The sequence below is a fragment of the Pelecanus crispus genome, chromosome 5 (assembly GCF_030463565.1).
Source record: "Pelecanus crispus isolate bPelCri1 chromosome 5, bPelCri1.pri, whole genome shotgun sequence".
Lineage (NCBI taxonomy): Eukaryota > Metazoa > Chordata > Aves > Pelecaniformes > Pelecanidae > Pelecanus > Pelecanus crispus.
The window spans coordinates 60786365-60799335 of NC_134647.1; the positions used below are offsets into that span (position 1 = coordinate 60786365).

The window sequence follows — 12971 nt, forward strand, 5'->3', positions numbered from 1 at the left end:
TAATATGAAGTCAGCACATTAATCAATTTATCAGGTTGGTTTATTTGATATGCTGTGATCAGTGGTCTTCATATCCTCCATCCAGTGTGTTGCATATCAAAAAAAAAAAAAAAAAACAACCAAACCCAAAAAACCACATAACAAAAACCTTTAAAAACTCATTTCATATCATATCACTTCTCATTTTTCTACAGGATAACAGACCTTGTGAATAAGAAAAGAGCATTATGGAAATCTACTTGATTTTAGGAAGCTCGATATTTTCCTGCAATACATTTTTTTAAAGAAAGCTCTTACAAAAGCTACTGAGATAAAGCTAGTCCGGAATGGATGCATGATGGTTCAGAAAATCCTATTCAGTGCAGTTACTGGTGGTCACTATCAAAATGGCATGATGCACTGACTACATGCTGCACCTTCAGGGTCTAGCTTGCATTGGTACTGGTCTGAACTTTAGAAACACAAAACCATGACAGTTCAGAGGACCCTTTCTAGGGCATCTAGTACAACCTGCTGCTCAGAGCAGGGCCAGATCTGAAGTTGGATCAGGTTGCTTAGGGTTATGGACTTGCAGAGGTTTCGGTGGTAGAGTAAGATCTACCCAAGTGACCCCAAGCTAGCAGGGGCAATAAGCACTGCCAAGTAGCTAGAGATGTTCCACAAGACACCAACAAGTATGATTCATGGGGTATGAGTGTAGACTGGAAGAACTTGGTTTGATTAGCCTAAAGAATTAAAGAATAATGCTTTTAGATGAGCAATTTGAGTGCGATAAGGTCTCACATTTCCAGACAACTAGTGTGTACTCTTTAGTGTGCTTTAAAAAGAAAAAAAAAGACATCCTATAATATTATGCTGGAGATGACTATGTCCCAAAGGAAAGTGTGTGAGTCATACTCTGGGACAGAAAAAAATCCATTTGTTTTCTTTCTTTTGTTTTCTTGGTCATAAAATAGGGGGTGGGGTCCCCTTTTTGTAATAATAAGGGTAAAGTTGATTACTGTAATGCTGGTGGAGGGTTTTTGCCTTGCCATCAGGTCCACAACAGGGGTGTTGATCATCAGGCAAGAAAAGGAGAGTGTCCTGAATTTTCTAATCCCTCCCGTGGAAGGCACTCCCTGTCCTTCCTTCATGTGAGGCATCTGAGTGTACGGCATTTTTCTGCCAAGGTTGAAACATTTGCGTGAGACATCAGAGGTTATTTAGACAAAATGCTCCCTGATGAATAAATGAAATCCTAACATGAAAGAATGATCTGGGCTGCTGAGCACAGATTCACAGATTGTCCACGCTTGTTAAGTTTTGACACGTAGCACATCCTGTCTTGTCCAAATTATAAACTCTTGACTGTAATAGTGAGGGATCCCCATACAAGCCATTGTAAAACATGAATGTCTTGGTTAGGAAATGAGATTTAAAATCGGATAGTTTCAGTAATGACTATTCTGCACGTCTCCAGTCTGAGAAATACCAAAGGAACAACTACAGTTTGTTTTATAAGTTTGAAATATACTGCATATATAAACCTTAGGCTCATAAAATGGTCTTATATTTGCAGCAAGGATACCTGAAAAAATGTTTGTGCACTTCCTTACCACTAAAAAAGCATTTTGTTTATAAGCAGTACACCACACTATTAGAGTAAGTGTCTTGACTTGTCTCAACATGGAGAGTTGCAAATTGTTGCACCACAAACTCCAGTTTTCCTTCCTCTGCTCCACTTGCAGACCCAACAAGGGGTGTATTTCCTCACTATAGAACAGTAGCCACAAGAAGATGTTATTTCTAGTAAGGCATGATGCTTGTGTCTTTTCACATACCATTTTTTTCTGAAATTTATTTAAAGCTACCTCTTTGCATAGCAAACTCTGCTCTTTACCTCTGTGAATCAAAGAGTTCTGAACAACTGAAAAACCCCCACACTTTCCATGTCTGTTAGGAATCTGTGTCTTTGCAGAGTTCTTCAGTCTGAAGCTTCTTGTGGATGTTTTCAAACTGCATTCACTTGTATGCCTTAAAATAGGAAAATGTAGGCTGATCACAAGTTGACAATATTATCTATGTATTTGGCATCAATATTAGTGAGCTTCTGTCGTTTGGCAATTATTTCCATAGTATACCATATGGCGAAGAAAATGTTTTCATTCACCCACATATGACTAAAGTTTTATTGATAGCCTTGTACTGTGTGCAATCTTATCCCACAGAGGGTTGGTTAAGCCAACCAAGAACCTAAAGACACACGTGCACTTCTATCAAGCAGAAGAGTCTAGATTTCAGAAGGAATATCTTGCATAAGCATAGCATTTTCATGCTTCTCTTGGGTTAAGAAAGCTGATTTATGAGGTGCTGAGTCAGTACTGCTCTTCCTGCCACCTCTGCAGATGCTAGAGAAGAAATTGTTCCCCCCGCCCCCTTTTTTTTTTTTTTCTGCACTGTTGAGTCTTCCTGCTTGAATAATGGACATAAGATGGAAATGACTGCTGCCTCACTGCTTTCAGTGTGTGTCACTGCACACATAGCATGTCTGTCTTTCCACTGCAGTGGAGGGATGCAGCACAAGTCAAGTCTTCTCAGACATGACAGAATCCAGAGAAGTGACATTATTAATGCTTGGTGTCTGAGAAAGGTATAATTAGAGCTTGTGTTTTATAAATAGGCACTCATGGATTCATTCCTCCCTTGAGAATTCTTTATTATATGCATTTTCTGATGTCTGATATGGGCTGAGCTTGTTCTGCACCCTGGTTCTGTCAATTTAAAAACTCGAATAAGATGATGACTGAAATCTATGGAAATTAGAGTCCATTTGTTCTGGTGCTAATAGAACTACTGGCTTACAGCTCATAGGTGCTAGCTCAGATGATAGCACACCAGGATTCTTCCAATTTTTGAAGTATGGGAAATAATGTTGTAGAGTATTTTACTGAGCACTTCTGTACATAGTCACGTAAAAGACTATGCAGAAAATGGAAAATGCATTTTATGGAGATTTCAGCATTTGCTTTCAATCCTATTAGCAAAAAAACCCCACGATAGTGTCATGAATTCTGAAGTTATCTGTGAAAGAGATACTTATTTAAAAGGAAATTTCTGTTGATTTCAATACTTGACAAAATCACTGTTTCCATTTTTCATGTATGAGATTTAAAAAAAATGAAAAGTAGATATTGGAAAGGACACATACAAAAACTTTTATTTAAAAATGTGAAAGTGCTGGGCCTGTGTTTTCTGATTTATCCCTTCCTTGCCGTTCTCTGCACCCCCCACCCCTTTACAAAGGGAATTTTCAGGGAATGCATTTTGTGAAGCCTTTTCACACTGTAACTGATGATCCAGTGGGATTGATCTAGATGAGCACTTTTACATAGCAGTTCTGCAGAAACATCAGAAATTGTGCTTTGAGAACTATAGCTGACAAATTCTTTGGGTGTCTTCAGTTCTTTGTTCTCATTTTGGGCAACTTGAGACATGTTTTAAGAACATTGAGCAATGGCTGGATGCTTCTTGGAAGAGTTTGCACTACAGCATAGTAATAAGGCATTGTCCTTATTTATGTGATGGTTTTGCTACAGGAGAGAAAGGCAGAAAGCAGATATATTAGAGAATATTACCCAAGAATGTTAATTACCTGACAGTTCCTAAGCTGATAGAAATTTTTTACTTTTTTTTCCTCTTCTTAAAGATTTTCAATTAAAATTAAAAACTAGTTTTACTTCTGGGAATGCTTTATTCATGATCTTTAAGTTTCTGCTCTTCTTTTGGCATTGTAAAAACGTTTCAAAATTGCAGTTTTTGTGAATTTGGACACAAAACATTACTCTGAAAATTCAGTGTAGGAGTTTTTTTGTTCTTTTTTTTTGTTGTTGTTGTGTCCCATCTTGTCCTGTTGTCCCATATGTCCTTCCCCACCCCTGCTCCTGCCCCCAGGTTAAAATGCCTATCATCTGTTTAGGAAGCAGAGACAAGGTTTTTATTATCAGGGGTAATATTATGACAAACCTCAGGTTGTGATTCAGATGCTATGGATGATGTTAACCAAAGTCACTTGGTAACTAGGTAGAAATAATTGAACGCTTTCAGAAATATATATCTCAAAAGCAAACAGATGTATACATGGAAATTGCCCATTCGATTCTTACAGAGCTCTGTAGAAAGATTTTTATTAGAGCCATTAACAAAATTACAGGACAGAATGCCTTCCATCACCGCAGCATGATTGTTTTAGAAGACGAGACATACCTTGAAAATGCTGCTGCCATGGATGTTGCTGGGAACTGAAAATATGACATGCATATTTCCAGCCAGTGTTAAAACATGTAGAAATAGAGCCAGTTCCTTGACCAGCTCCAATGTAGGGGTAATTAGCAGTTGGCAAACACTGTCCAAAGTACACAAAAAAATGAAACTAACTGGAACTTGACATGACCAGGAATGAAACAGAACGTGACTAAAACTGAAGAGTTCATTGAAAAACAGCAATCCCACAACCAGCTGTTGTGTCAGGGAGAGGGGTTTCCCTGAGCTGGTTATTCCACCAAAGTCCTGCACCTGGATCCCGGCAGGACAGGCAGTGTGCCACGGTGCTCTGCCCACAGGCTGTCAACGATCCATGAGTGTGGTGTGTGTGTTGTCTGTTGTCTCCTCCCATGTTGGTCTGTGATGCAGATCAAAAGTACCAATTCTCTTGAGTTTATTCTAGTCATTCAACTTCCATATTTTGTTGCTAGCATGGAGGAACAGTTACAGGGGAGTTAAACACACAGAAGGAAACAAAGCAAAAAGCCAAGTGTGGAGTTTGAGAATCAGTCTTGAATATTTGTGCAAACTGTTAAATGAATACTTGCAGACAACAAATAAATTTACCTTTCCTAATTGGCTCTAAACAAAAATATGCAGTTGAATCTCAAGAAATATCATATGGCCTTACCGTTACTATGCTTCAAGTACCTGGCTCTTTCAGGTAAAACCAACATGCTAAAACAGCTAAGTGCAATTCATAGTAAACTAGCTAACGTGAAAGATTTCTGTCTTCCCTCCACAGAAATAATTTTTCTATGTGTGTACACATCTGGTGTGAGATTTTTTTTATTTTCTGTTCCTTTTTTTTTTCCTCTGCAAGCTTCCTAGACTTGGAAGGAGGTGGGGAAGATTCAGATGAAAGGATTCAGTTTCTAGAGCAACACTGATTGGCATAACTGCTATTGACTCCTGACCTGCTCTTTTTTCCATTGATCTGTGAATAGCATGAAAGCCAGGGATATGAATCTAAAAATGAACAAAACAAAATAAAAAGCTTCATCTTGGCTATTGTTGATTGAGATTTATACGATCTGGTGCAAAATTAATTGGATGTTGTTGAGGAAATGTCTTTTGTCCTTTTTATTCAAAAAGGAGCAAATTATTTGACTGTTTGTTAAGGTCAAGTACAAACAACATCATATGAGTCATTAAAGGTTACAGAGCTCTCCCCAAAATTAGATCTCAACTATTATATCACATAGAAGAAAGAAATAGCACTGAAGATCACAAACACATTCATAAATTTTCTGCCTCAAAAATTAATTGATTTGGCAAATGTTGTCTGACCAGCCATAATAGAAATATTTTTCATGTCTGTTACAGTAGGAACCACATTTTGCTCTAGACTGCAACTCTGCAAGAGACTGATCTAATGGATCTGAACTCCCTGCCCTCCCCCCCCCCTTTTTTTTTTTTTTTTTAGTTTTAAAAAGAATGGCATTATCTAGTTTGGGTACATAGCATAGTTGTGATAAAAGGAAGAACAGAGAGCCTTGAGAAACAGGTGTGGTGTTTTTTGTTTGTGTGGTTTTGGTTTTTGTTTGTGGTTTCTCTTTTTCAACTGCCCCTACCAAAAAAGTTTAACATGAAAAACAGCGAAGTGTGGACTGACTTGTGAAATAGTGGAAGGTCCTTTTTTGCAGCAGAGAGGAAGGATTGCACTGCTTGTTAGTTTGGCTAATGCAGTCTGCTGTTATCAGAGGGAAGGTAAAGCAATTATCAGTTGTTCTGGCAAATGAAAAAAACATCCTGTGAAAAAGAAGGAAGATGAAGCCCTTGACATGCTCTTCTCAGAGCAGTGGAATGGAGGCCATGCAAAGGAGATGGTTATTTGATTGAATGCAACCTTGGCAGGAAGAAGTATGGGGAAAAGTGATAGAAAGTTCTTCAGGGCCCATTGAAGTAGGACAGATGCTGGTGTGTTTGTCATCTGTGTCTTGTATATAAAACCTTCTCAATGAAAATTTCTCTGTACTTTACTCTTTTGTGTTGCTGTTGTTGTGACAAGGGTATGTTGATGCAGCTAGGTAAGCATTTGTTGTCAGTTTGAGCTGGTTGATTTTTCAGACTAAGCTTCCCTTACACACATGAGCATTTGGAGATCTAAATGCTTAGAAGGCCAATGACTTGAAAAGGAGGCAAAGGTTTTGATGACAATATCTGAGAAGGTAGGGCATCTGCTCCTGAATAACAATGATGATGGCAAATGGGTGACTGGCCTGGAGTCCTGAGGTTGGGTAACAGGAGGCATTTTCTACTGGGGTGTTGTTAAAGCATTACTTCAGTACTGCTCACTTCGTTTCCAGCCTTATAGGCAGCATGAGTCTATACAGCAGCATACTACAACAGTAGGCAGAAGAGCAGTTTGATACATTAAGAGTGATAGAAGAAAAGTCCAATATACCTGAGCATGTGAATGGGGAAGACACCACCCTAGGATCCAAAGCAGAGCCATGTTATATGTTTGGCTGTAAGATAAGCCACTTGCCTTCCAGTAATCCAACTGGCAGGGAATGCGTCAAAGATGTTGTGGAGCCTCCATTTCTGGAGATATTAAAAATCTGACTAGACATGGGCCTGAGCAACCAGCTCTAGGTGGCCCTGTTTGAGGGCGGTTGGACAAGATGACCTCTGGAGGTCCCTGCCTGCCTCAACTGCACTGTGATTCTGGATAGTTATGCAAAAGACAGAAAATGGCTCTTGAAGCTGAGATAATGCCACCAGTGAAATATCAGAGAAGAAATTAAGACCAAAACCACCAGGTTACTGAGGTTCTTTTGGAAACAAACATTCTGAGGATGCAGTGTTTGGAGAACCGCTTTGACACTGCTGGCAACAGAACTTGATGCGTGATGGTAACAATGATACCTGAGAGCTGTGCAGACAGGACATTTGCAACTCTTTGGCATGTGATGCTTTTGTGGTTGCTAACTGCAAGAAGCACACATCTGGAAAGGTCCTACAGGAGATTTTTGTATATCTTTGAATGTGGGATGGTGACAGTGTGAGATGTGGGACAGCTCTGCCTGCTATTAACAACTCCCTGCTAGTGAAAGCAAGTGAGTCTTACAGCTGGGGTCTGTCCTGTTGGCAAGGCCATGTCAAAATGCATGGCATCACCTCAGGAATATTCCTAACAATATTTTTGATACTAGATGTTCAACTTCTGCTTGCAGGAAGTTCCTACTGTCGTGGTCCCAATGGATGGGTATTGCATACTATGGCAGTTGCATATATGCCAGCAGAGAGAATAGCCTCACTGCGGAGTTGTATTTAACATTAAAAAGGCATTACTGTATTATGGCAATAATACTGATGGTGAGTCTTCCACATCCAAGACTTGTGAGCCAATCTCTCTCTCTCTCTTCCCCCCTCTCTTTCCTTGTCAAGGAAACACTGTAGTATCATGTGCTGCAGAAGTAGAGAAAGAATTCCCTTCTGTGTACACTAGAATTTCTTTTGGCAGCTGGAAAGATGTAATGCAATGGGATGCAGTAAAGAAGGATAAAGCTTACAGGAGAAAGAATACAAGTTTATCAAAAGAGCGAGCATTGCAAGTATCATGATTATTTAAGATTTTTTACTTGAAACGTTCTGCCCTAAAATCCTTCTGATATAAATTGCGAGGAAGAAAAAAGGGTGCATCAGAAGAATACGTACTCTGTGGCAGCTGATGAAAGGGAAAGTACCGCAGGAAAATCAGTGCATGTTGTACCATGGGCTGGCAGTGTGGGGTGGCAGAGCTGCTGTGAAGGAACAATTGCAACATTGTATTGGCCAGATGTGCGTGAATTAGTGTGCGAACGTTTCAAAACTGTCCTTAATGTCATCGCAGTCATACAATTCCTGTTACATAACAGTGCATCGCTTATGCAACTTCTCTCGAACCGAACTGACGGGAGGAAAGTAATTCCTGTAGGAGATTCAGCCTAATCCTGGAGAGGTGCAACCTCGCGTCCTGTGATGAACGGTTAGACGGGAAAGTGGGCGTTTGGGTAAACAAACTGAGCAAACAGAATTCCTCACTCAGTGGCGTTTGTCAGAGGCTGACAACATTCGGAGCGTGCGTTTAACACGCTGGAGAAGACCACAGGAGGAAAAAAGGCTGCTAATTTTTGTGTGTCTATAGGGAAATAATCTGTCAATGTTTTTTTTGCTCCTTTTTTCCTGCTATTGGTGAACGTCTCTAGCTATCCTGGTAGAATTTTAGGAAAGGGAACTCCCCAAATACTGGAGCGGCCGATCCTGTATTCCAGAAAGGACCGTGTCGTTTCTTTGGAAATGTTAGCAGCTCCCGAGGGAGGAGGAAGCCTCACCGTGGAGCGGTTGGTGTTATTTCCAGCCCTACCGCCTTAAAGCAATGTTTGACTTACTGGCTTTTGGCAAAGTGGTAAATTTTTATTAAATCTTAAGGGGAGAGAGCGGTACCAAGGAGCAATTTCGGACGAGACGTGGCACTCGAGCGCGCTGCGAAAGCAGGCGACGCTAGGCCTGCACGGCCGGCCGGCCGGGGCGCGGTGCTGGACGGCCCTGCGCACCCCGCGGGCAGCGGCGGCGGGGGGGGGGGGGGGGGGCGGTCTGCGAGCCGGGATGCCGAGGGGCGGGACGGCGGAGGGAGAAGCCTGGGAGCGGAGTGGGGGGGGGGGGAAGCGGCCCCGCGGAGCGGCGGGGAGGGCGGCGCGCATCCCTCCGCCGCCGGGACGGTTGCCAGGGCGACGGCTGCGTGGCAACGGGCTGGCAGCGGGGGCCGCCCGCCGCCGCCGCTGCCGAGCCGCCGCCGCGGCGCGCAGAGCGGGCGCGCTGCCCTCCTCGCTAGATGCTGCGGCGGCCGCCCGGGAGCAGCCACGCTCCGCGCTCGGCCACCGACCGCCGGTACCAGCCAGGGGCCGCCGCTCCCCGGGGCAGCGCTCGGCCGCCGCCCGGCCCAGGCGCAGCGCGGCGCGGAGATGGTGCCGCTGGTGCGGAGCGCCGGGGGCTCCCACCAGTGGCTGGCGATCGTGTTCCTCGGCCTTTGCTGTCTCCTGCCCCCCGGGCGACTCGCCGCTCCGGGTGGAGACTTCCCCGGGGCGGCCGTGGACAATCTGGTGGTCAGGAAGGGGGACACGGCGGTGCTTAGGTAGGAGGCGATCGCGGCCGCGATGGGGCGGGCGGGCTGCGGGGGGAGATAGGGGAGCACGGAGCGGAGCAGCCCGACCGGCCCCGCAGCCGCCGCCGCTGCATCCCCGGGAGCGGTCGGGGCTCCCGGCGGAGCCCGCGGGCTCCGCCGGGAGCCCCGACCGCTCCCGGGGATGCACCGACGGCGCGGCTCCCCCCAGGGAGGGTCCGGGGGTGCCCCGGCGGTGCGGGCAAGTTGTCACCGACAGCGCCCGGTGCCCGCATCCCCGGAGCTGGGGCGACCGCCGGGCCGCTCTCCCGGTCCCCCGGGGTGTGGTGCGGCGGGTCCCGCTGCGTGCTGGAAGTCGTTTCCCGGTTTTCACTCGAGATGCTTAGTAAAGCACGGTCTGTTGATAGAAAGTTTGGACACCGGCTGCTGGGTGAAATGATGCAGTTTTGGCTTCTGGCATCCGTTTCGGGCTCTGCAGTCCGAGCATCGCTGGCAGGGTAGCGCTGGGCTGTAACACGGTGCTGAGGATTATACCCTGTCAGAAGTATTTTTGCGATGTTTTGTTTTGGTTTTGGGTTTTTTTTCACATTTTCATGTTTCTCAACGATTAACCTGGAAAGCTAGCTTTACACCATTAGGAGGTTACATGCTTACCGTAGCTCTTTTATTGCTTCTCCTATTGAACCTTGCGCTCCCCATGCTTACAGTATCTTTTCTTCAGTCCAGTTGACTGGAGCAAAATTTGTTTACCAGTAGTCATACACCATACTTAATCTACTTGAATCCTTCTTTCTGATTTGAGTTCATTAATCCTCTAGCTTGATTTCATTATTTCCCCCCCCAATTCTAACTTTTTATTCCTGTATTGTACTTTTGCCATGATGTTGCTATAGTTCAAGAAAAACATGTTTTCTTGTTATCTGGAATGTGATTGCAGTGGGTTGAACCTCCTTGCTTGTGATAAATCTCTGATTTATTTGGCAGTAGTTTTAAGCTATGAAGTATCTGGCTGTATTATTTTGTGTTGGGGTGTCACTCACTTGTGTCTCCAGATTACAAAGTATTTTAGCCATATGCATTTTTAATGATCCTACAGTCTGCTGTAAAATACTGTATGAGGTATTTTCAGTAGGAATTTGGAATTGTTTTATAGCAAGTCAGCCTGCTTCTGGTGTAGTAGCTACTGAAAATACAGTAGATGTCTATGTAGGGCAGCTGACAAGTATTTTTTATGTATACCTCGATTATACTCTGTATTCTGAGATGTCCTTAAAGTCCTCGTGCTTTCTGTCTACAGAATTGGAGAATCAAAGGAAATTTTTTAAAAGTCTATTTTATTTGTACTGTTTCGGATTTAAAGGTTGCAGAGAGGGTAACTTGGTGAGTTGGCAGCACTTAAGACAGGTACTCAGCCAGTACTAAACGTTATTAAGAGGTAAACAAATATGTATTTAGAACTATCTTATTAAAAAATTGTGGAATTACTCTAAAGGTTACCTCCTGCTGGGTTGCAGCTGGAATACATTCAGTTTTCTAGGCCTAAGATCGTGTTTGAAACTCAGTGTCTGTGCAGCTGGATAGGTTACATAAATGAAATTAGAACTTTAAGATTAAAACTCTACTTTTCTCTCACAAGGGAGGGAGAGTATCTGTTTTGTAAAGAGATGCTGCTAAAGGAAACATAAACATTACTACTGAACTCTGGAACAAAGCAATTAGATGGTGAAATGATGTGTGTTACATCTGGTTTTTCATTCTTGCTCTATGATTAACTTCTTTCATTTCATATGCCTTTTGTAGGCTTTCTTTCAAATCAGGGTTTATTTTGTCTTCAGCTGCTATTGCAACTTGAAAGGCAAAATGTAGGATCACTATAAGAGACAACACTTTTTCAAAAGAGTATGCAGAAGATGGGTAGAGCTGTTTATCTTGGGTATCTTGCTGCACATCGTCACTGCTCCTCCTGAATTTTTCCTCACTGGATATTTGTAACTTAAATATATTTCAATACACATTAAAATAACTGCTATTAGTAGCCTAAGTATTGGAAGCTGGCTATTTATTTAAATACAAATTCCAGTGAGCTGGATAAAGCAATCTGGGCGTTAGAAAAGGAGTTTTTCCTTCCAGCTCTGTAGCAATCTGAATTTAGCTGTTCTCAGTTACTGTACATTGCAGCATCCAAAGTTGGCTGAGCGCTGTAGTTCCCAGACTCTTACGGCAAGATGGCCATCAGCTCCCTTCTGCTGGCACGTGTTGATTCACCTCTTAGCACCAGGCTTCTCCAATTGTATCTGTTCTCCGCCAACAAGGGCTTCAAAAGTTGCCTCCTTACTTTGTTACAAAGACAGCACTGTGCCTAAAGCACCTAGCGTTCTTTTTTTTTAATAAGTAATGCTAGAATATGGGAGTAATTCCCATGGCTTTGAGTCAGCATTTTCTTGGCTGCAAGAAGATCAGGGTGATTTATGTGATGCGCGTTTAAGGGGAGGCATCCCCTAATGAGAGGGCGTTGCGGGCGCTGCAGGAGCGCTCGCTTGGCACGCACCCTGTGCTGGCTCCCAGGGCTGTGGTGCTGTTTCTCAGGGCTTTTACTCAGCTGTGCAGCTTAATTATGTATCGACCCACGTTTTGAGGTCTGCAAGAAGTGTGAATAAATGGGGTTACCTGTGTTGAACTGAGGATGAACTTTTACGTGTGAGTCTCGTTTTGAGCTAAAATATTAGGGAATAAAGTGCGTAGTCTATTTCGATTAATAAAGTGGCAGACTGAGCGAGCCAAGTTCCAGTCTCAGTTCTCACATTAAGTTTTCATTGTCTTTACTAAAGATGAGGAATAAAGCCTCCCTTAACTGCTGAGGTTTTCCAGTAAAAGCCTCTAAGCGTTAACATGAAGTAAAATAAGTAGTACTGCTCCCTCATTTTAAAATAGTTAATTCGTACGAAAGTTTGATTAATCAATTTAGCATCAAATGCATGCAGCATTTTTCTAGTGCTGTAGAAGCAAAGCTGCGAGCATCGCTCCCTGCCCGGTGCTCTTGCTCGGCCAGGACCCCCCATCGCCCCTCGCCCCCATTGCGCACTGTAGGTGCACTCTCCATCCTCACCACCCAGACCACTGCGGGGCTGGGCCACGCTTTGCTGGTGCCCAGGTGGCACTGGGATGCTCGTGGTTCTCCCACGGCCTCCCTGGCCAGCGCACCCCAATGCTGGCAACAGGCATGGCACCCTGCGCTTTTCACCTCCGGATGGACTGGCCAAGTAGCCAGTTTGCCAAGAACGTCACTTAGCACATGTTTTGGTATGGGAAACATTGTAGCAAGCATTTTTTTAAAGAAAATCTCTTGGTGTTAGCCAAGGTGTCTTTTCTGGTGATGAGTTATTTCTGTAGTCTTAATAATTAAAACCTGGTACCTTTTGTTTGTTTTCAATCGGTGATTGATCCATGCAGTCCCAACACTATTTGTGTCACTATTGAAGTTATAAGAAATTATATCACTAATGCAGTCATTTTGTATGGCAAAATAATTTTGGGAAGCTACTTATTTTCAGAAGTATAATTCTGT

General features: G+C 43.4%; 1 protein-coding gene across 1 annotated transcript in view; it reads left to right on the plus strand.

The window, feature by feature from the left end:
* Window positions 1-9248: 9248 nt before the first annotated feature.
* Window positions 9249-12971, plus strand: part of NEGR1 (neuronal growth regulator 1) — a 301725-nt gene continuing 298002 nt past the window's right edge. Inside the window, exon 1 of the mRNA XM_075710468.1 lies at window positions 9249-9418. Within this exon, the coding sequence (XP_075566583.1) occupies window positions 9249-9418 (170 nt within the window). The remainder of the gene's footprint in view (window positions 9419-12971) is intronic.